The 25,468-nt window shown below is 35.9% G+C and overlaps 1 protein-coding gene across 6 annotated transcripts in view; it reads left to right on the forward strand.

Annotated features, from left to right (window-relative positions):
- LOC112057845 (serine/threonine-protein kinase minibrain) overlaps nucleotides 1-24,233 on the forward strand; it is a 224,103-nt gene extending 199,870 nt beyond the window's left edge. For 5 of the 6 annotated variants that reach the window (XM_024098400.2, XM_024098403.2, XM_024098402.2 and 2 more), the window contains 9 exons: nucleotides 399-587; nucleotides 1,538-1,685; nucleotides 3,234-3,407; nucleotides 3,955-4,067; nucleotides 7,119-7,328; nucleotides 8,666-8,751; nucleotides 10,290-10,419; nucleotides 11,490-11,625; nucleotides 15,875-24,233. In XM_024098400.2, coding sequence (XP_023954168.1) covers nucleotides 399-587; nucleotides 1,538-1,685; nucleotides 3,234-3,407; nucleotides 3,955-4,067; nucleotides 7,119-7,328; nucleotides 8,666-8,751; nucleotides 10,290-10,419; nucleotides 11,490-11,625; nucleotides 15,875-15,990 — 1,302 coding nt within the window. In that variant the 3' untranslated portion in view covers nucleotides 15,991-24,233. Of the gene's footprint in view, nucleotides 1-398; nucleotides 588-1,537; nucleotides 1,686-3,233; nucleotides 3,408-3,954; nucleotides 4,068-7,118; nucleotides 7,329-8,665; nucleotides 8,752-10,289; nucleotides 10,420-11,489; nucleotides 11,626-14,115; nucleotides 14,202-15,874 lie in introns of all 6 variants that reach the window. The other variant, XR_008251528.1, reaches the window with a different exon arrangement.
- Nucleotides 24,234-25,468: the final 1,235 nt, after the last annotated feature.

Below are 25,468 nucleotides of genomic sequence, written 5' to 3' on the forward strand. Positions count from 1 at the left end.
CAAAGTTATGATATTATTTTGATCATGCCAAAGTGTACAGAAAGTATCGCATATGTTAGTAGGAGCTCTAGATATTCACAATGACTGTGATGTATAACGTATTACTTTAGTCTGTAGTTAAATAGAGTCGAATAAATATATAAATATCGTACGCTCACACCAGAAGTCGCCTAAAATTTCAGTACCAGTCGTACAGGTGTAGAAATGTAATAGAATATCCATTATTTTTGTATTATGTTATAAAACAGAATCTCTTTTTCTTCCATTTACTTTAAACAATATGACAAGTGTGTAGGCAAAACTGAGAACTATACGGATTTAACTATTTTGATTGAAATTTCGATTAGCCAACAACTAAAAAGCGTTTCATTAACATGATCCATTCATGTTGTCCGCAGGTGTACTACGCGAAGAAAAAACGGAGAGCGCAACAGTACCTCGGCGACGATGGCTCACACAAAAAGGAACGGAAGCTCTACAACGACGGCTACGACGACGACAACCACGACTATATCATCAAACAGGGCGAAAAGTTCCTCGACCGGTACGAGATCTCGTCGCCGATCGGCAAAGGCTCGTTTGGACAGGTGGGATATACCGTTTACACTTTAGTCTCTAGTAATTTGAGTATTTCTTGCGTCATGTTAGTATCTGTTTCTGTATTGTTTGCTATGTGTTCGTGTTACAGATTTATTTCATTATTAACCTTTTTCAATCTTCTGAATTCTGAACTTGAATATAAATTATGTATTCAAATATTTTGAAACTAAGACTGTCTATCTCAAAGATGGTCTATGCCAAGGCACACCTTTCCCTCCTCAGATTTAAAACTTGTACAACGTTAATAAGGTAGGTCGGTTTTATCGCTTTCCTAAGTTCGTAATTTCTAATAAACCTATGATAAAGTTTGTTTTAACAAGTCGTGGTGTGTTGTAGTGTATGATAGTCCCAAAAAACTTACAATGTATGCTATCCTTAATTCGCATATGAATGTAATTCCGGCAATGTTTTCAATTATTTACTTTTGCTAAATTGTGTCAGTATTTATATACTTTATTTATATATATAATACGCCTTCCTTGTTATATTAGTTACTTTGATGGTTATATTAGTTAAATGTATTTCATTTTGATAACTGGCTCTCTCCACTTTGATAATTTTAATAACTTTGTTCTCTTTGGTTTAATCAATAGACTGTGTGTGTGGATCCGGATCATTTAGTACTGGGTTCGAGGCCTGAGTTGGGCTGTGAAAATATGAGCTTTTTTTACTTACGAAACAATCTCAGATTAGAGTTTCGAAGTTAGTGGTTTTACACCTTCATGTCTTGGAGAGCACTAAAACTGTCGGTTTCGTCGTTATCATTAACATCAGTGATCAGGGATCGTTAAAGTCAAATATTATCACCCAAAACCCGCCAATCCGCATTCCAGCAGAGTAGTAGTTGTAAGCTCCAAATCACCTCTCCTATAAGGATGCCTCATAATAATATCATCTAATATTATATTATTAAAAAAATGTACTTATTTCATTACAGGTTGTGAAAGCGTACGACCACGAGGAGCAGTGTCAAGTAGCGATAAAAATTATTAAAAATAAGAAACCTTTCCTAAATCAGGCACAAATAGAAGTCAAGTTACTAGAAATGATGAACAGAGCAGATGCTGAAAATAAGTATTATATAGGTGAGTCTTCTCCATATTATTGTATTTCTTTTGACACAATTATTGTAAAAATTACACAATAAAATAAGAATATAATTGAACAATGGAGAAAGTGCCGGTTGAAAATACCGTTAAGCTCTCAATTTACTTAATTTGCTTCACTGGAAATTTTATAATACCTTGAAATTAGATATTATGAAAATTAAAGATAATTCTCTAATTTAGGCTGGGTACGAAACTGGTATTGTGGTTTTGATTAAATTGTGCTATTGGAGTAATTGAGCTGACTTATGTACTTACCTGTAGGTGTTATTTCTATCGATTAAAACATGTCTCACGTTTCGTTATAAATGTTCGTGCAATACAAACAAATAATAATTTTAAAGTATATAAAGTAAAAGAGCATTGCAATGCTCTTTTATTTATATCTAACCTATGAATTAACTCTGTACCTACTTCATTTATTAAATGTATTGGATGAATGACAATCATTATTATTATTTACAATAATATTCAGTCGCTAATAGTTGCATCATTATCTATGAATCCGGCCACAAATCCGTTTATTACTAATCTGTCGACCAAATGCAGATATCAAAAATTAGATTAATGAAGAATCATAACATTCTGCGGGTATTTTGCTAATTTGTCCCTGTTATCATAAATAATAATGTCTCTATAATAAATTTTGCTAACTTTAACAACATCGAAGCAAAGAACGCTGTCGGGCGTAGTTATATTGATAACGCTCATTTCTAATTGTTCCGCTTATCTTTCACCCCTAGAGAGCTTTGTCACGGCCTAAGGCAATCTGCTTGGTTATTAGCTGTAGTCTTCTAGATTTGACCGTTGAACTTTGGATTATATTACAAGACACCTTTATTGACTAGGCGATGATTTTTATTTCGATGGATGGATGGAATTTTGTGCGTGAAATTTGCTCTTTAAAAGTTACCGTGAAAATAACGTCAATATCATGTGTAACAATAGAAATAACGTCTGTTATAATAGTCATGTCAGTTTTTTTTGCAAATTTACAGCTATATTATTTACTGGCCTGTCCAGGATTCTGTTTATTCAACTAACAAATACACATATACAAACAAGTAATCTCGAGTTCATAGCGCATTTTAATTATTAGAAAGGATAGTCAGCCTGGAGATATTAGGTTTAAAACTTTCTCAAGAAGTGACGTAAAAATTTCAAACTGGTAAGGCGCAATGTTACTGGAGGAGGAGAACAATGACGTTAGTCCTTAGGGATCCTTGCTTATTGACTGATGCACTAGACTTGCTATGTACTCATTGTTGTGCATAACACAAACGGAGGCAAATGAGAACTTAAAGGGGCTTGAGCTGTGAGTGACAGTGTCGTGCCCAAGGTTTTTGACAAATTGTACAAAAACGTCTACCAGGGTCACAATGACTATTCTGGCAATGCATGTATTTATTTATGGAGTGCACGCCACTGATCAGTTGTGAATCCCGAGAAGATTAGAGAAGTCTTCCCGAGTTCACACATGTCTACAGTTAAAAATGTTCCACTAATCGATTTTGTGTTACCTTGCAGTAAAACTGAAACGTCACTTCATGTGGCGGAACCACCTGTGCCTAGTGTTCGAGCTGCTGTCCTACAACCTGTACGACCTGCTGCGGAACACCAACTTCCGCGGCGTGTCGCTCAACCTCACGAGGAAGTTTGCGCAGCAGCTGTGCACAGCGTTACTGTTCCTTAGTCAACCTGGTGAGTTACATTCGCTAACTTGTTTTTTTTCTTATGGGAGGGTAAACCGCATCTTAACGTAACGCGTTACGGCGCTACTCTGTCTGTTTTCGCTTTCTCTCACGCATACGGCAGCAGGCTTAAGTTATTATTTCTATAACGTCCTGAGCAGTGCTTTTTCCGCGCCCTGTGCGAGTTTCCCTTGCCCTGTGTCTCACTCAAACGCAGGTTCACTATTGCAAATGCGTTGCCCATTCTGATGCTTAATTCTGTCTATTCTTGCGCCCCCGAGAGTATACGCCTTGTGCCTGGACACCGGTGGCACCCTATTCACGCCACTGGTCCTGAGACGCACACATTTTCTACTGAATTAAAGCACACCTACACGCAATGGATAAGCGTGGTGTATCATAGCTGTACAGTTGTACAGTGCTCTACAAAGACAGGCTTATGTACAGCAATACAATTTTATTACACTGATAAATAAACACGATAAATACGAGTGTTGTTATCCTATGAATGTAATTAATGAACGTGTTATTAATGTAGACATTTGTTTTTGTTTCAGAACTAAATATAATTCACTGTGATCTTAAGCCTGAAAATATTTTATTATGCAACCCCAAGAGGTCAGCCATCAAGATTGTGGACTTCGGGAGCTCATGTCAACTAGGTCAAAGGGTACGTGTGATGTCAATATCAATCATTTCTTTAGTTCGTCTATATTAAATAGTAGCAGATTCCCAGCGGTTTCATCCGCGTAGTTGGGAATACATGTTAAAATATAGCATATGAAAGGTCTTAGGTTTGATCTCCGCCCAAAGAACTATATTGTCGTATGAAGTATCAGCTCCTAGCACAAGATATTCGCTTTGTTTGAGTGGAAAAGGGAACGCTGTGTATGGTTAAAACGTGCTTCATATTAAAAAAAAAATCGTTTGTGTCTGTCTTTGTTCGAGGTAAAAGATTTTTGTGAGATCACCGTCACGTTTTGTACATTTCCTGCTTTTAACTGTTCAAAATTAAAAACTTTTTAATCTTCCAAGATAAAGAGGGAGAGTTAGAAATAGAGAGGTGAAGAGAAACTAACACTGTCAACTTACACATTCCTCTTTGGCCTCACACTAAGCGAATAACTTGTTCAAGGTTCAACAATAGTCCAACGGACAAGAATCAAATCCCAGACCTGTCGGATTAGAGCTCGGCGCCTTTCTGCCAAGCCACTATAAAGATATTGAGGTGCATGTTCTAATACGTAAACTTTGTTTTGATTACCTGATGAAGAGCGTCATAAGTTTGATCGCTTAGCTTGTCTGATACAATAATCGTAATGATTGCATAATGCAAAGACAATGTATATCGTTATCGCCTCTTACGTTTCGCTATTTCGCGCCATTTGAGAGGACACGTGCGTTAGGCTACGTCCTCACTGACCGTGACCGAATAGTGGACGAATTTATAATTTCACTAATAGTCAAAAAAGTGCGTTAGCTTTATCATAAACACGCATAGCTTAGGTTTTTCTGGGAATAACAAGATAAAATATAGCCTATATTACTTGCTGCTAATGTGGCTTTTATGGGCAGAAAAAGGTTAAAATAGGTCCAGTAGTTTCAGAGCATATTTGCTCTAAACAAACAGAATTTCCTTCTTATAATAAAAACTTAGATTATATTTTTTTCCCCATCAAGCCTAAAGTTTGTACTACGAGTACAAGTAGATACGACAATAGTCAAATGGGGGGCGTTAAAACCATATTAGACCTCTTGCATTTGTATTCGGGTCATTGACGGTGAAGTTGTTGATGTAACACGTTTGGTAATGAACTGATCATCAGTTATTATTAGTTTTAGCGTTAGTCCATAATATGGCCCTCTAAGCCGAGGATAATATGTTACAGAAGACTCCTTAAGTGATGTGTTCCGTCCCATCACATGTTCAAGCTAAAAATTCTATGATATCATAATTTTTCTAGCCCTTAAGGGCTCGTCTCTGATTGATAGAGCTTTTGCGAAACCTAACCTTCTGATCTCAATGAGTCAGATAAAACTCCGCGTTTCGACTCGAGGGGCGTTCGAATCGCTCGACGCGGTCGTAGCTTTAGATTACACTTCCTTCGATGTGTGCGCGCGATTATTTTCGTATTTCATTCATGATATTCGCTGTTACGTAAGCGATGATAACCTTTGTCTTAAAATAGATTAAGTAGGTAGAAACAAAGTGATTTTTTTATCTAGTGAAAACTTCTACATTTTTTAATAATTTCAAGCCATAAAGTTACTATGTTAGACAAACTGCTGAAGTATGCTGAAATCCATTAAAAATTTGAGACTGCCAATGATTGACTTAATGCATCCACTCAAAAAATGTAACTCTTTAGCGTTCTGTTAAAAAAAATGTTGAATTCCAATGAAAACGGTCGGATATCCTAACTCCGCCTCCATTATTATACACATGAGCTAATTGTTTGAGATAAATCACCCCGGGGTCTTCCGATTTAGTACTCCATTGGGCAAAGGTTATCTTCAATTACGCGTAAATGTATTAAACTCGGTACTATTCGAGTTATTGTTCCCGGCTGCGATTGAGGAAAATTTATTGGACTTTGCACGCACGGGGTGTACCTTAAACAAATAGTATTAAATATTAAGTACTAGCGGACACCCGCGACTTCGTCTTCTGATTTTATTTTCGCGGCATAAAAGTTTCCTATAACCTCCTTCGTGTTATGGTCTCAAATCGTGCCAAATTTCACAAAAATAAAATAAAAATTGGCTTCAGTATCCCTCCAACAAAAAATTTCAAAATATCTTCAATGATAGATAGGTGTTTTTAAAGAATTATTCTTTATCTTCTTTCTTGTTTATTAACACTTTGTATTGCGATTATTTTGCATTAAATTTGCGGATCTGACTTCGACATGTGTCATTTAGATTCTGACACAGTTATGGAAGTAACATGGAGGATACTATTATCCGTTTGTGCGTAGTCTGCTTTATGATATAAGTACTATGTACTGTGAATTAATTAATTTGGATGAATCATGATTAGTTTGATATTATTTTTTTTATTGTTAATGAATAATGAGCAACCTTTGCGCAATTTGTTTCCTTGAACGCAACCATGCTGATAAGGACGTTAACGAGTATGTGGTAATTAAAATAATTGAGATGACCTTAGGTGCCTTTGATGTACCTATGTAGTTTCACTTAAAATTACGAGTATTCGTTCAACTCATAAAATTTTATATAATTGCGCGTAAAAAGTAAAGTTTTATTTAGTTCATGGCATAGCTTGGAAGATGCTACTACGCAAATGTGCAGAAAAAGCCGAGTTTAGAAGTTTTTAACTAAGCTAGATAAAGACTTGATCTCTAACTACAGGTCTCAAAAGAAAGCTCAGAGTCACTCAGCGCGCGATGGAGTAAGCATTGATATGATCGGAGTATATCTGAGTGAACGAGTCGCAAAGCTGAAATGGAGTTTGACTAAGGTCCCAAAGATTGGCGACCTAGAAGCGCATTGCTAGACCCTCACTAGCATTAACCCGACATCAAATGGGTTACAAGAAACCGGTGGATGCAGATGGTTCAAAGCCTTTATTTGGATCTGATGATGATGCACTAAAATTTGTTTATTCAAATGATGATAAAGATAAAGATCAATGAAAATAATTTATTTACTCTAAAGTTTGCCATTCTAACCTTGTCCTCTTTATGTTTCTCGTGTACAGATATACCAGTACATCCAGTCAAGGTTCTACCGGTCGCCGGAGGTCCTGCTCGGCATCCCCTACGACCTGGCGATCGACATGTGGTCGCTGGGCTGCATACTGGTGGAGATGCACACGGGCGAGCCGCTGTTCAGCGGCGCCAACGAGCTGGACCAGATGAACAAGATCGTCGAAGTGCTGGGCATGCCGCCGGACCATTTGCTAGATCAGGTAACTTTGCTTCAATAAAGCTAAGAAAGCCTGTCTCCATACAAATTCGGGGCCTAAAATTGGCCATAAATTAAAAAAAATAAGGAGATGTCATGATGCCTTATTCGAATACCTACCAATTTAAATTGCGATTAAACGAATGACAGTTATTCTCGCTCTGCTTTGTCGTCGACCTTTTGACAGGTCGCATTTTCAAAGACCAATGTTAACCAGTGAAATACGCATTCGTAAAGCTGGATCAGTATGAAAATAATTAAATAAGATTATTTGCCCTGTTGGCCAATATTATTTCGTCGAAGTCTTATTCAAATTAAGTAATCTAGTAAAAAAATGATTATGTCTTAGTGATTTTGGATCACGAGTCCAAAAAACCAAGTAAATAATTTTCTTTAATTCAGCTCATATTGCAACACCATTCAAACTTTTCTGTTTTGCGGGTAATTTCTGGCATAAAAGTTATTCTAGTTAATTTCATGACCTTCGGATGATTTTTTAAAATATTAAATTTGATAAAATCTTTGAATCCTTAAACTAATTAATTCCCGAAAACTGGTGAAACTATCGAGCGATTCGCGAGACACAGTAAAACATCGGGGAGCTGCAACAAATAATTATATCTCTCCCGCGTTCGGGATGAAGACATAATGGCTCTTAGCTCGCGATAATTGTCTAACTTTCGACAATATGTAGCCGCTGCGCCGTTTAATTGTGTAACCGTAGCGACAGTCCGACCCACTTCCATTGTTAATTGGAAATAAGACAACTTTTGCAAACACTTAAGAATCACTGTTGCGAAATCTGCGAACGTGCTAAGTGTGTGCAGTTGCTACTTGCACTGGCGCTGGTGCAGTTTTGAAGACAAAAACTTTGATCACTTGCATGTCTATAGCTATTATTTTCATTTCTATATTTTGTTTTGTGTATTGTTTATTATAACTACTAGTTCTTCTATATTAATCGTCATCATTATCAACCCATATTCGGCTCACTGCTGAGCTTGAGTCCTCTCTCAGAATGAGAGGGGTTAGGCCAATAGTCCACCACGCTGGCCCAATGTGGATTGGCAGATTTCACACGCAGAGAATTAAGAAAATTCTCTGCGTGTCTAAATACAGCTACATAATTTGTTTAAAAGAAAACTTCTTGATAGTCCATTTAGATGCTTTTATAAATGTAAGGTTGCATTATTTTGCACATAATGTAAGATCAAACATCGTAAAGTTATATCATATAGGCAAATTTTTATTATATAGCAGGTATATATAAAGCTTCAAACATCATTGACAGATTATAATTTATTAATATTTGCAAACTAATATTTTCTATTCTTATTTCAGGCACACAAAACCAGAAAGTTCTTCGACAAATTACCAGCGTCAGAAGGCGGTGGTTACGTCCTAAAGAAAGTTGCCGGCAAGGACGGGTATGTTGATATTTCCTATAGTATAGTATATCCAAATTGTATATTTACATGAATATCAGAATTTACAGTATGGATTTTTACACACTTTTTGTTGATTGAAAGAGATTTTTTTTATATCACTATCATCTAGGTTACATATTTAATAAGTGTTACTAAGTTTTGATTGCTACAATAGCAGTTCTAGCTAGAGTTACAAGAAGTTGAAGTAAAAATGCACCAATTCTTGGGTTAACTTTTACCATACATTTAGTAACGCAAACTACAGTCACCAATGTTTACACAAATAAAACTGATATTATAGCCAGGTCCAGACGTGTGTAACGCGTAATCTAAGTGGACACGAACTCAAACCGAATTGTCTACGCACTACGAGCGAGAGCGCTCGCGCAAAAAACTGACAGCCGTTGGATCAGCCCGAATGCTGGCGCGAGCGTTACATGTAATGCTCGTAGTGCCGTTCACACGTACAATTTGCATTACATTACACGGTGGATTACATTACGCGTTACGATATTATTAAACATTATCTTTCTATTTTTAGCCGTTTCTTTTAGCTGCTGATAGTCCCTCCCTCCCTTATATCGTCCAACTATTGTCGACTTTTGGGGCCAGGCTGAGCTCATACTATTAGATACAACTTAGAAAACATAATAAGTGAACATTACTGTGCGTGGCGGCACCTGAACTGGGTCCTAACTGAATTTCACCATTTAAAATTTACATCTATACAATTAAAATATGTATGAAAATAACAATAATATCAACTTAAATACTAATTTACACTGTAGAATGCCTGTTGAGTTAGGTATTTATATAAATTATTTTTGAAACAATTTATATTCTTTTCTTTCCTAATTTCTTTTGGTAACTTATTATAAATTCTTACTGCCGCAATGAATAAACTATTATGGTACAGTTCGCATCTAAATTTATCATTGTCGCGTTCATTTTAATATGGTATAAATATTTTTTTGTTATTAACTACAAACATGACTACTTCATAAATATATAATGATGGTACCGTTAATATTTTAAATTTTTTGAAAAACGGTTTACAACTGTCTCGTTGACATAATTTACAAATTGCTCTGATGCATCTTTTTTGCGCTATCAATAAACTATTGTTATTAACACTATTTCCCCAATATATGATACCGTACCTTAGTATAGATACTACATAACCATGGTATGCAGTCATTAGAACATCATGGTTTACCTTTTTTGATAACATGTATAAACTATACGACGCCTGATTAACTCGTTTAGAAACATCATCATCATCATCATCATCATATCAGCCGATGGACGTCCACTGCAGGACATAGGCCTTTTGTAGGGACTTCCAAACATCACGATACTGAGCCACCTGCATCCAGCGAATCCCTGCGACTCGCTTGATGTCGTCAGTCCACCTGGTGGGGGTCGGCCAACACTGCGCTTACTAGTGCGGGGTCGCCACGTAGTTTAGAAACATACTCAATGTGATTTTTCCATGTCAAATAGTATAATTAATAATATTAATTATTATTAATTTACAGCGGCTACAGGAAGTACCGCGCCTCGGGCACGCGGCGACTGCACGACATACTGGGCGTGGAGGGCGGCGGGCCGGCGGCGAGGCGGCGCGGCGAGCCCGGACACTCCGTCTCCGACTACCTCAAGTTTAAGGTGAGCTTTTACTTTATAAAAAATTAACAGAACCTCGCAGTTTCACCCGCGTAGTTCCCATTAAAAGTTAAATATAGCTTAAGCAGCAAAATAGGGCATTAACAGAATAATAAAAAATTAATATATGCCAAACGGATTAGAAAGAAGTGTAACTGGAGTTAGGAGAAAAGATAGAGTAAAATTAACAAAAATTAAAAAGGCTACTAAATTTAAGAATGTGGAAAAAGTATACAAAACACTAAAATGGCAATAGACATGTTACGGGAAAAGGGCGAGAAATGGACAAAAAGGATTTCAGAATGGTATCCTAGGGATGGTAAGAGGAATAAAGGAAGGCAGGTGAAACGTTGGAAGGATGATCGCCGGTCCTGAATGGATAAGAATGGCGAGGGACAGATAAAAGTGGAGATCTTTAGGGGTGGCCTATGTCGAAGGACAAGCTGCTAATGAATAAGAATTATGTATATAATTAAAAATGTAAATGTAACTAACCAGCAGTAATAAAGGCTTATTTTATTTTTATTTTAAGCAGCGAAATCTCTCTATAACTTATATAGCAAGTTCTGTATTAGAAAAGGCTCTAGTAGGATTTTACTAAATTTGGCAAAGCAGGGAGAACAACAGGAACGGAGAAGGGGAGCGTTAGTTAACTGTCATCCTTGACAGTTAACTAACGCTGTCGTCTTTAACCCTACACAATCGGTCACAAGGTCGGGGATCTGCTCGGGGTTTTTCTCTGTGCTACACGATGGACCCGGCACCCGCACGGTGAATCCACGGAATGCTAAGATATTTCGTCTCATGTGAGATGAGATTATGTAGCTTCTATTTGTGAAATAATTTTTCAAATAGGTCCAGTAGTTTGTGAATTTTTTCGTAACATACAAAAATACAATTTTTCCTGTTTATAATAGTATCTAGATCTAACGCTTATCATTTGTCACCAAAGAAAAAATATTAAACTAATCACTCCTCATAATAATAAAATCCATCAAAATACAACAGTACACTATTACATCCAAACTACCCCAGGAATTGAATGTTAACGAGATTTGCCAATTGTTTTCCAGGACCTAATCCTGCGCATGTTGGAATACGACCCCAAGCAGCGCGTGACGCCGTACTATGCTCTGCAGCACAACTTCTTCAAGCGCACCGCGGACGAGGCGACCAACACGCAGCAGGCGCAGTCACACCACCAACACGGTCAGTGAGACACATCCAACATGACCGATATGACCGATATGACTGACATGACCAACATGACCGACATGACCATCATGTCTCTTTATACGCCTTATCTTTGTCCCTTTTCAATATGATGAAAATTGTTAAGAGAAAAGAGGTTGAGGAACTCATGTCTGATACGACCGACATGACTGACACGTCCATCACGTCTCTAGCGGCTTCATCTCTGACTCTTTTGAATATTACGATGAAAATAAATTTAGGAACTATGTGACACGTCTTACATGAGCACGACCGACAAGACCGATTTCACTTGAACTCTTTGTCTTCTTAAACAAAATATGTCACACAAAAAGGTATTCCAATTTTCTGAAATTCAAGAAAGTTCTTAATGTGGTAATAATTAATATAGGAATAATAAGATGCGTTATGGAAACTCTACGACACGTTCAACACGACCGACATGACCATCATATTACGCACCTTCTTAAAGTCTGCCCATTCGATACGAATATGTACGATATAAATAGAGTAATGAAATAAGATAAATATAATAAAAAAAACCTACTATATATATCCAATAACAATTTGACCAATATGTCTCGTGCACTTTAAACTTTGAAACTTTTGAATTTTTCGATGAAAATGGTTGAGTGAAACCGGAGATAGGAAACGTTCGACATGACCAACATGACAGACATGCATATATGACTTTCATACTCTTATCTTTCATAGTTACCTTCTTCAATTTCTGTGTTATTTTTTTAATTTACCATTTTAAAAAGTTAGCTTAGGAAACGATTTCAATTATTTTAGTCTTCGATCTGTGATTTAATGACAAACACATTAATATAATACATGTACTAATGTGAATTATTTTATTGTATTATACGAAATTCTAATTATAATTGTATAATTTGAATATATTATGGCTTTTTATCATTGGTGTACATGGGCGTACCCAAGTTTAATTCAAATTTAAATTTTGCTAGTTACAAAAATGTGATTATGTAGGAACACAGACATATTTTGGGTACGGCCGTTATTGGTGTCAATGGCAAAATATTATTCTAAAGGTGTTTTTAATTTATGACATTGTGTAGATTTATGTCTAACATTATCCAGCTCCAGCTTAAGGGTGCGTTTCCACTTGTACTTCAATGAAAATAGTATCAATAGACCAAAAAGAGACTACAGTGCTAAAAAGACATGACTGAAAATATGTGTGAAATAAATTAGTCTGGCTGGCTCCTGACTCACTAGACGTTACTTTTATGTCAAAGTATATGATCAACGATCTAATGCAATTATAAAAACTATCGATGTTTCGTAGTTGTAATTGTGTTCGTCGGTTAAAGAGCTCCATAAAAAAATCTTTTTATGTAGTTGAATTTTGTAAAAAACGGGCAAAAACTTCTAGTTTAGTATAAGATATACCAAAAGTAAGTTCGTTTTCCTCAGAAAATTGCAAACAATTTTGTTCGTGAATTTGGGTGTGATAATGGTCCTTCTATAATTGGTCTGAGAGTCAAAATGACAATGTTTGGGTCTTAAGTTGCAGTGGAAACGCACCCTATTTCGTGTTTCCGCTATCACATTGACGCTTTCATCAAATCATTTCTTACCAATTGGGTTCTGTGGAAACTGTCACTAAATCATATAAAATCCTTATTATTAATAAATGAATGTCTAACGTCCATTCGATGATTTTATTTGTCTTAACCATGGTGAAATAAAAATAATTGTTGTGCTATATGTTTTCATAGCGAATGGGGTGTAAGCAAAGTTATTTTTTATTGAAAATTCATAAATTTAAATGTTTAAGTCTATGTGTGTACCTCCAAAAATAACTTGATATTTTTGGAGGTGCAATACCAATGGTACTGTTTTAAAGTCTATAAGCAATATTTTACCAAAAATATTTAGTAGGAACAAGGACCAAGCAATATTTACTGTAAAATAATTAAATATTTATTTTAACAGCATCTCTCTATCATATACCCTTTTAACAAATGTTTTGTTAACCATATAATTATTATTGATTCTTATACAAATTTTTTATTAGTTGGTATGGTTATAGTTAACAGGGTAGAGTGACATTTGATATGAATATTCATTCTGAGCATGTTATTCAGACGAATATTCGACATGTCATACAGATAGAGAGCCGAAAAGTTTGTTTGGCTACCTGTTTGGCTAACCCTTCCACTGTTTCTAAATAAATCAGTCGCTATCTAATGAATGGATAGATGGAATGGATGAATGAATCACAACTGACCAAATATTTGAAACGAATGACCAAGTGTCACAACAAACAAGAAACTTCTCGCAATATTCATCTAAAGCGAATATTCATGTCAATCACCACCTGTTAAGTTCAATAAAAATGATAATTACAGAATAATAACTTTGGCTACACACCCATTGAAGTAAAGCTTACACGCGAATCATCGCGATGCGATAGTGAACCGTAATCACATATTTATAATGGCGATGTTCCCGTGGCAGATGGCCCGGACTCGCGATGACTAGAGCGCTCGGGCGGCCCCCCCTCGCGACACTAACGCCGCCTAGTGCCTAACATTGTACGCCAGGTCTGCCACCTACTCTACGTTACCCCTTTACCCCCATAACAATTACCCACGGAATGCTTTACCCCCTGAACCCCGCCATTTTCCATTAGACAAGAGTATCTTGCAACTGCAATAGTAATTTCTTCAGTTTTTAAATAAATCAATTATGTACCACTCAAATTAAATTTGATGTAGCCTACTTTTGAGAAATTAATTAGTAATTTGAATTATTTTATTACTTATAATATATTATTAAAACGTTAAAGTAATATTGATCTTAGTCATTAGATTACTATTACAAGTCATTTTGTTCGAGGAACCTTTTAGATCTACAGAATACCACTGTTATATATTATCGTATAGTTTGTCTAGTTTTGGAAATAAAAATGATAAAAAAACAATATATTCAAATGTAGTTATCATCCCAATTAAGAATACCTTGTAATGAATCAAAAAAAAAAGATTAAAATGAATGTTCGGATAATCTTATGATATATATTATAGATAGTGATTCAAATTTTTATTAAAATTTTAGTACCTGCGGTAGAAATAAATAGTACACTGTTGCAGTTGCAATATTTATTCTTAACATATTATATCTTTATTATACCCTTCAATATAATTATTTTGGCATGATTTCATCCACCGTATGTTATCAGTGCATGGCTTATCAAAGAGAGTATCTGCAACTGTAAAATCAGTAAATATTTAATTGAATTTATGCAAAATAAAAAGATGAAACTAGTTGCAGGTATTGTTAATTATATATATATTTTTTAGTTAATACACGTTATATACCTTATTTAATTGTAAATCAGCAGTATATGTTATAATAGTTGTTATAAGACTAGGACCAGTAAGTAGCGTATTAATTTAAGTAATATATCTCATAGATTAGTTTGAAACTTTAGATTCTGATCCCACAATGTTTATATTGTATTTGTATTGAGCCAAGACAATTGCAATCATCTCACACTGAAATATCAATTTTATTGTTTTGTGTGTAAAGTTTGACCTTTGCTTTATTCAATGAAATATTATTTCATCAGGCGTCTACATACTCGGACATTTACAGTACATGTCAATAATTGTTCGATGTTTTACAAAAAATGTCTCTTTTGTTTTGTATAATATAACAAATAACGCGTCGTCTCGTCGACAGAGATAAAGTAGTAAAGCGTACGCAACAGAGGTCCGTGAATACTAATTACTGCCGCTAAGCATCATTCTTTGTTGCAGTCCATAATTATTATACGTTTGCCGATGAAATTACTGGAACACGTGGCTACACCTAAGTTCCCTACAAAGTGTTGCTTTGTTTGTTATAGCGATGATTTCACATTACCAGCAGGTGAACTATCTGCTTGTTCACTAGATGACATGGTGGCCTTGATATCCAGTAACATTCATTTGTATTGACCTGTATCAGAGAAAAACTAATAAAAAAAATATTCCAAACAATGAAATCGTTTTCGACTTTTAGTAAGACTATCTAATAACAATTTATTATTATTATTAAACAGTGCGACCGCTTCTTGCTCTTATTTTCATCTAGTACACTACACAAACACAATTTATGAATGTGTGTAAACGCTTGGTTATAATAATTTTAATATACAAAAAAATTGTTTCGGCTCAAAATTTCGGGTTTTTATAATGTAGTGTACTGAGTGTTGTCGTTGTGCGTTGTGCAGTGGGCGCACGGCTGTGGGGCGGCGCCGAGCGCATGGAGGTGGAGGCGGTGCGGCGCGACGACGACTTGCTGCAGCCCGTGTGCCAGCTGCAGCACTCGCCCGTCGCCATCCACTAGCGCCCCGCCCCGCGCGCCCGCACCAGGCGCCGCAAGCCGCGCCCGCAGTGACGCACGCGGGGAGCGCACGCACGCAGCGACGCCCGCGGGCAGCGCACGCACGCACTGACGCGCACGCACGCAGTGACGCGCACGCACGCAGTGACGGACTCGAGTGCGCCGCGCCCGCACCGTCGGACGCAGTGAGTGAGTGATGGTTGTGTGTGCCGAACGTGGACATTCGGCGAGCCGGGGCGGAACTGTCTTAGTATAATTACTTGCTCCATAATCAGAGACGATTAGAGTTAATCGAACGCTCTTTTTAGTATTTCGTAAGGCGGAAGACGGACGCGAGTCGGTTAGTGTAATAAGTAAAGTTAAATCACTCTATATTTAGAGGAACGGTGTAGATCCACGCGTCGGCTACCGGCGGTAGAGGAGTAATCGATAGCAGCGGGGGACACCACGGCGTCGGAATAGTACAATATGTGGCAACACTTGCGGACTGAATCCAATATTTATAATTCTATATTTTTATTTAATGCGATAAGTCTGATTGTAAAAAAAAAATGTAATAGTTATGACGGCGATTCGTCGCGGCGTTTGTAACAGCATTGTAATGTATTACTCGCTTGTCGACCAGTACTTAGAGCCGCCCGCCGCGATGCCGATGGCATGAAAGCTAGGTTTTTTTATTGTTACGCAATGCATATCAAGGACGCAATATGGTAGAAAATAAAATATTGTACATAATTATTGTTTAGGTGACCGACTAATAATGGATACAGACTGCAACTTCAACTGGTAATAATATTATATAGTTCAGATACGTCTATGCTATAGTTAAGCTTTCGTTCGGTTACTTATCGCAAGCTTTATATTTAAAAAAAAAAATTAAGTGTCGGCAACTGATGACTGAGAAATCAAAGGGCCAAAACTGAATTTCGTTTTATCGATTCAACTGAATAAAAAAATAGATTAAAGTAATGAAAAAATTGAAATATTTTTTGAGTGCACCGAATTGATTGGATATTCGATCAAAGAAATCTAAATGATATAGGAGAATGACTTTGATTCACATATATGTTTCATATGTACGATTTATTTTTCATTTCTAATAGACTAAATTAATATCGTGAAGTTTCATAACAATTAAATAATTAATAAACAGCTCAGTTCACTAGATTTGTCTGAATGTTATAGTTAAGTTTTATTAAGGCTAACCAATGTAAATTGTAACCATGACTGGTTTCTAAACTTGTCAGGCATATTCCGACAAATCTGTGCTGTTTATTTTTAACCGACTTCCAAAACGGAGGAGGTTCTACGTTCGGCTGTATGTGATTCTTTTTTCTTTGTTATGACAATAGTAAGTATATTAATTTGTAAATAAGTTTTTTTTTTGACAAACAGACGTTAGAAAGTACGATTGACATGTATGTATAAGATATACATGAGGTTTTAAGGATTTGTTGTTTAGATTTCTCTGCATCTAACACTTCCAGTCGATGGAATAATTTGAAACTTTGCCCTCGCATTTCAGAGTTGTTGTATATTGTAAATGTTTTTTTTTTCGTTTCCAATCTCGAATGCGCGAGATTTGAGATTCTGTACAACACTACACGCGTGCCGTGTACTACAATATATATATATAGGTTATTTTTGACCCATCGGATTATTCAGACGATATGTAAAACAAAGAGTAGTCGTATAGGTAATTCTATACTAATGATATTAAAAAAAAAACACAAAATGTACTTGTAGGTTACGGGAATGTTGAATCATATATATGATATATATATATTTATAAGTACAGGGTGCTCGGGAGTATTTCCCATAACTCTGGGGTTATATACTTTACCGAAAATTTATTTATAAAGTTCATGTGTTCTAAAATTAATATTTTCGGGGTAAATAATTTTTATTTTGTAAATAGATTATAAAATGTGTCTCTTATATGCATCCTTATAATTATGACGTAGCCAAGTTTGACGTATTTTAAAATGCAAGAACACATCTTTGTCATTATTTGAATTACTTTGTATGTAAACATAAAAGTTTTTATTTTTCAATTAAAAAAATATTAGTTATACAGTTCGGTTCCTATAAATGGACTCGTCAACACCTTGAAGTTACGGGAAACACTCCCGAGCATCCTGTATATATTAAAAAATTTTTTGGGTATTTCAGATAGGAGTTAAATAAATTAAAAAAAAAACTGACTCGTTCAACCTTTTTGGATTTGAATCTACAATAGACTAACCTCATTGCAACAGACTGGTCGTAACTTTGTAATGGAGATATTTTGTATAGCGTACACTGAATCACTGCCTTATTGTGCCGGAACTGTCGGGCGGCCGGCCGCCGCGCGCCGCCGCACCAACGCATCGCACTCATCGTTTGTATCATATTATATACAGTATCGTGTAAGTGCAGGGACTCGGTAGGGTAAGAGGGGGCAATAGCGATCACTGAGCAATGGCGCTCACCTTTGTCACTTGTTCGAAATGGGGATGATGATGTTTTTTTTTTCTATTTAAATTGTATATAAATTAGGAGTGTGCTAATAATAAAGCAATTTTGTAAAAGTAACAGGGTATCTGCGATCATTACTTTCGGAGCTACAGGGATTTAAAGGGTCAGATTTGGATCTCTGAAAAATGCCCCATACAAAATGGTACGAATGAATGACGTCGTAGGTACATAATAATCGTTATATTTGTATGGGCGGTCATACAAAATTGCTAATATCTTTGTTATTTGTGCGTTTAAATAGTTCATTTATTAAAAAATGTCACATTTAATGTAAGGAAGCTAAAATTGTATTAATTTTCATCTAATTACGATAAAAGATTTTTAATAGATTTTGAAATTTTATAATCTTATTTATTTTGCAAATATCCAGACAATCTTTGCTTTTTATGTATAAATTAGTTAACATTGACCGTATGTATCATAAAAATCAATATATTCCAACCTAGTCATCATCCCCATTGAACATAGCAAAACACCGCGTCCTGTAAACTGAAACAGGGTATTCAAAAGGCAGAGCCACGTTTTGGGCAGTCAGCTCATGGCGTGCGATCGTGAAGTGCATTTGTTTATTTACGGTTGTTTTGATCTAATATATGGTCCGGTGTTTTCGACGATTAGTCCAAGCTTTTAACACTTGATTAATAATTGATGGAAACTGCAAAGAATTTGAATACAATAACTCATAAAACTCTTGCTTTGTAATAAATAAATATATTTTGAAAACATGTTTAAGCGTCTACTCCTTACCGTAAGTGGCATTATCCAAAACCAGGGGTAATGGTGCACAAATCTGATATATTTGTAATATTTTCTGATGGTCAATGATAAATACGTTTGGTGTCACCGAGTTGATTAATAAATTTAAAAAATTTTGAAGTTAAATTAATACTTTAAAAAAACAGAGCGCTTTTCCCTTAAGTGAACGCTATTCCCCCTCTTACCCTACAAACGGACACGTCGTCCGACATAATGTCTATATTGTTATTTTGTAAAGTGGCGAGAGATTGTATATTAGATTTCGCTCGGGCCGCGGTATCGTAGCTTTTGTATAGTTCGCTATAGACGCTGCGGGCGACGGCGCGCGGCTTGTCGGGCCTCGGGCCCCGGCGACTCCACGCGGGCCGGCCCGATGTAGTTAATTATATTTTTTTTCGATTGTGTATATAGTACGAGATCCGGCATACGGAATGTATACCCTCATCTGTTATTTATTTGCGATAAGAAATAAAAGATAGAAAATACTCACATTGACACATTGCTAATTGTAGGTGGAATTGCGCGCCCGGCGAGTGTTAAAAGATTTTTTTTTTAATTCATTTAATCTGCAATTTTTTATTTATTCACTTCCCTCTTTGCTTAATTAATAAAAATCGTACACTACAATATACCTAACAGACGTATCGCCAAGCGTCGTGTAGAAACCAAAAGGGGTGTGGATTTTCATCCTCCTCCTAACAAGTTAGCCCGCTTCCATCTTAGATTGTATCATCACTTACCATCAGGTGAGATTGTAGTCAAGGGCTAACTTGTAAAATAATAAAAACAATAACAGAATCGAAAACGTAAAGGTTGCCTGCAAAGTTAATAAACGTTACACGAATACCCTCATTAGGAGTCTAATATGTCAAATTAAAGTTTATTTTTATGCTTAATTTTACTATATTAAATTGTCTTTGATTTACTTTGTGGTTTCCTAGATTTTGTATAAAAAATTGTTTAACCACAATTTACCTAGGCAACCTATTTGCAATGTGTCAATATGAATATTTTGTATAATTTATTTGTCATCCCAAATAAATAACAGATGAGGGTGTATATTCCTTACGCCGGCTCTCAGACCAATAGTTCGAGCCCGACTGAATGCGCCGCCTCGCGTGGAGGCCCGGGGACGAACATTGCAACTGAAAGCAGATTTTTTTGTGCTGCAGAATGTTGCCGTGATTTTTTATAATAATAATTAAATAAAAAAATAAACTCCCCCTTTACCCTACCCCCCCTACCCCCCCCGAGAAAGTTATTTTAAAATTAAAACGAGTTTGTATGGTAACGATTATTTTTCACACATGAAGCATGAAAGTATTCTCGTCTCAAATTGCGTTCTATAGCTCGGTAAGTGCTGTTTAGCTGTTTTTTATCTAATCTATTTATTGTTTTCATTGTAGATTTGAATCTATTTCTAATCTCTCTGGTCTGAAGATATTAAATTTTTCGAATATCTGTATAAATATTTACCTGTATTTTAAAATACTTTTTTGCTTCATGAAGTTATAGGATTGTTAGAGATGTAAGAAATAGGTATGGGAAAACATGTTTTTCGTTTGATTCTAGGGATGTGAACAAATTATGTCAGCGGGTTTCCGAAAATTCCGAAATTTCCGAACTGTCTGCAACAGTTTATGATCGTCAGATGTAAAAATATACAGTCGTATGATATGCCCTCACGTTCGTTTGACGTCAAAATGTGAAGCACACATTTTAACGTCAAAATGTATTTTTATTGATACATTGGTAATAAAAATCGTTCAATTGAAATTAGACATGCAAAATCATTAACTTGAATATTTATCGTGTCAGAGCATATCTATGATTATTACTTATTTATACTTTTCTTTCAAGGAATACATGATACATGATGTGATTTTTTTTTCTTTTTATTATTTTCTATCTGACGAAAAATGTAGTAATGATGATACATTGTTTATTTTTGTTTTTGTTGTATTTCGTGTTTACGCTCTATGTTATCCAGGGTGACTCGTTTTTGATTCGGGGTTTTTTAAAGCATTGTAGCCGTTTTTTTTATAGTTTTTGATTTTTTCGACTTAATGTTAAAGCCTCGAATCACTTCTATCATAAAACAATGACGAATCATTCTGGAGTCGCACCAGTGGCGTGCACAGGATTTTTAACTAGGGTATGCACTATAGGTACAAAATGGAAAATTCCTATCGCAATATAGGTTCGTAATGAGTTCTCAGGGTAGGTAGGGCATTTTTGCATATATGGTGTGCACGCCACTGAGTCGCACGTAATTGCCTTACGGTCACTGTGGACCGACCTGCAAACATTTTGAGCTTTTAAGCCTCCCACAGACTGTTCATATGTATAGTAAAGTTATGATTGTGAGCAATAAAAACTATCCTTTGATTATAGTAGGGGAGACAAATTGGGGATTTATGCAGTTACTCGAGCACGGCAGATGAGCAAAAGGGAGTATACCTTGCACGTTGTTCAGTACCTCCACCAAGTATGAGCCCCTAATATTGGTGGATACGTTTAGAGCAACCAAAAAAAAAAACTTTATAAATACTCAACCAGCACGTCAGATTAAGTTAAGGTAGGTGAGTTGATAGCTAACCAGTGTGCATTTCGAAAATCTGACGATTTGAGCGTAACGTAATGGAATGGGAGGGTTCCAAAGTTACAAAATAGGTAAAACCCTTATATTTCTGTTATCGAGACACGAGTGCGATTAATTTTTTACTAATTTTGAACTAACTAATCTTCTGAATAATCGCTCATGTTTACAAATGATTACAGTCAGCCGAAGTAATAAAAAATGTCTTTAAAGTCTGTAGTTTTTTCCCCACCGCTAAAAGCGTAAAAAGTATATGACCAATTATTCTTTCTATCATCTAATCTACCAAATGTAATCGATTCCAATGACTCTTTAGTAACTGCAAATTTACTATCCCGGGCTCCCTTATTATTATTACTATCAACATATTTTAATGGCTAGAGCCAGGCCTTAGAAGAAGGGATTTCAAACTTAGCCACCCACTTACCCACTTACCCACCTTGCTCTAAAGTGGGTTAGAGGGCATAGGGGATATTAATTTTGTAACTGCTAAACGTGCTCTCTGAGCTACGAAATGCTGTATTTATCTAGATTATTTTAACGCTGCATTTCAAAACATTTATACAGTGTAATGTTGATGTAATACGTGAATATGTTGAAGTGTCAAGTTAAAATAATCTGGTGATATTTCATTTTATTAGTGCCATTTTTGAAAACAAGTCAAAAACTTAAGTGGCGATGGGCGGGGCTAATAGTTTGAAGAGCCGATGTATGTTGGGGTCCCAAAGTATAGGGATGTTTTTATCAGATATTATTGCCTGTTCGCAGTATCGTCAGGTGGATTATTCGTTAACCAAGCGTCATTCGAAAGATAACGTAAACCGAGCCCGATTGACATTGGTTTGTTTTACATTGCAACTTTGTAGAGTGGTACCAAATATATTTCGAAGGAAAACCAATAAATGTTTAACTTTCGTGGCTTTCGTAGCCGAGTTAGCGAATACAAATGTAGATCTGATAAACCTGGTTGAATAGAAACTAGGGTTACTTACAAGAATAGACCTAATAAAGCAAGGCATCGGTTAAACTAAAATACAAAATGGATAATCGTTACTTTGTGTGTTCCAGAAATCGGACTGCTTTAGGAAACGCTCTCTAAATTGATTCAGGTCTATTCCGTTAGGCTGTTAGTCATTTAAAAAATAACAGCCACTGAATGTCTTTTGGCACTTAATGGTTTTCCATAGAAGATTATAAGTACGCAATGTCTTTACGTATCAATCAGTGAAGGTGCAGTGTAAACCTAAATATGCTCTGAATATTTTATCCTCTGAAAGACTATGAGTAAACGAGTGATTTCTACAGTAAATGGATTGGTAACCCACCATACCAGAGCCCGGGGGAGTAGCGTCTGCCGTATCAGCCGTATCTCCTAATCTTTCTTTCTATAATCTCTCTTAATCTGGTGCTTCCCAGAGAAAAAATCTAAAGAGATTTTCGAGATTAGCCGCTCGTCTAACTTATTTTGATACAGGGCCCCTCCAAGGCAAGCCACGCAACTGCCTGAGCCAATCTATTTATTAAGATGCCGAATTCACAAACCAATCAGGGGTACAAATAAATTTAATAAACATAGCACCCATTTTATTATGATTTGTAAATCAGGTGAGATCTTAGAAATGTGTATAAGATTTTAGGGCAAATTTCTCAACTATATTCTAATTAGCTAATTATGTAGATCTAAAATTCCTTTTCTAATTTTTTTCTTAAACTTCTACTGTATTGCAATAAACGAAATAAAAGTAAATATTTCAATCAGTTTTTGTGATACTAATGAAAAGTCTATATCCTATTTTAATAGTTAAGAAAGTTGTCCTAACCACCTATTTAATGTTGCTCGCTTTGATGTACGCAATTGTATATCATTATAATTATATGTCAATGAAAACTTTACCATCATCATAGGCAGTTTATATTAATTAATGATGCAGGATGCTGATTTCTTTTAACTTTTAGGATAAATATGATTTGTGAATGAACAATTAATTGGGAGGAAATGTGACTAGGTAACCCTTGCTCAAAAAGTTTGCCGGTCGGTCCGCGTTGACTGCGTTGAGGTTACGGGAACCTGCCTCACAATATTATTTTACATAATCGAGCCTGAAATAACGTGATAAAAACAACAGGAAACACCAACCCATTGAATAGTTGTAACCGATACTAATGATGGCCCTAGATGTTTCGCTTGAATATGTATAATACTATATTTATTTGTATTGTGACATGATATTGTTGGATGCGTGGTGACTGGGTTGCGCAGGAGCTAAAAGTTTATTTCCTATCGAATTGTCAGTTCGCAGGCACTGTAACAATAAAAGGATAGAGCTTTATGTCACTAAGTTTTGTATTTTAAATCAATAAACGATAGCAATGATTTTTGTTATTTTTTCAATTCCTTTCTTACCTCCCTCAATCCTGAACCCTAATCAGCAGACTTAAGCACGCCAAGTACTTCGTGAAAAAAGACATATTGTTGACCAATAGCGACCGTATCACAATGTCGCTCTTTCTTTCGTCCTATCGGAATGAAAGGAAGAGAACCATCCATACTAATCTATACTATAAATATATATAAGATTAGTAGTATATAAGAGTAGAAAACGAGTGTACTGTACTTTTAAGAAAATTGACAAAAATCGAGTTATGAAGATCAGATAAAAAGCAACAGAACACGTTTTTTTTTTATTTTCTCGTCTATGTTTTACGCTATTCTGTGGAACTACAATTTACGGTTTTTTTCAGATAGATTAAATGGCTTCATTAGTGTTTAATATTCAAATATACCTTACCTAGGTATCTTAATAGAACTGATGCGTTTGTGTAGAATTACCTACTAGGTCGAAATGCTAACTGCTGTTTAGATTACTTTGTCATGGGTATTTACTCTTTTGGACAAGATACATCACTATCTAGCCTCGAAGTAAGCGTACCTAGCTTGCGTTATGGGTAATATGATAGCTGATGAATGTAATAACACACCTTATTCTAACATATGAAATTCTCATGTAATAATATACCTATGTGTTCCGATACTCCTATGAAACGACTTGACAGATTCTTATGAATTTTTTTATGCATACCTATTCAGTAAGTCTGAGAATCGGAAGGGGCCACAAACACGTGTTAACCATGGCGTCACGTGCCGCAAAAAAAAAATCTGGTTTTCGCAATAGGAACGATAATAGTTTTTAAATTGTCCATAAATTAAGAGTAAGCTAATAATAAGTACAGTGCACGTCATGCACAAAACGTGAGGCGTCAGGCAACTACTGGTGGGTGAAAACACTAACTAATAAAACTAGAAAAATAAATGCCACCGACAGGTCACGTGATCAAGATCTGTCATTCCCATATATTTTTCAAGTTTTCGAAGCGTTTGCGGTCGTAGAAAGAGAATCGACGTGCCACGTGGCTAGGGGGCAGATGTCCAACAACAAAAGCCCGGAGGGCCGCAGGTTGAGTACAGCGGCCCTAAGTGATAAGGGATGTCCACTCCCTATAATATGAAAATTAAAGTATGAAATGTGTTGTAAAGAGCAAATCTCGAGAACGGCTAGCGGTAGGAGTAGAGAAGGGATAGGGAAGAAGTGCACATAAGTCAAAGCGAAG

Source organism: Bicyclus anynana, chromosome 16 (genome assembly GCF_947172395.1).
Source record: "Bicyclus anynana chromosome 16, ilBicAnyn1.1, whole genome shotgun sequence".
Lineage (NCBI taxonomy): Eukaryota > Metazoa > Arthropoda > Insecta > Lepidoptera > Nymphalidae > Bicyclus > Bicyclus anynana.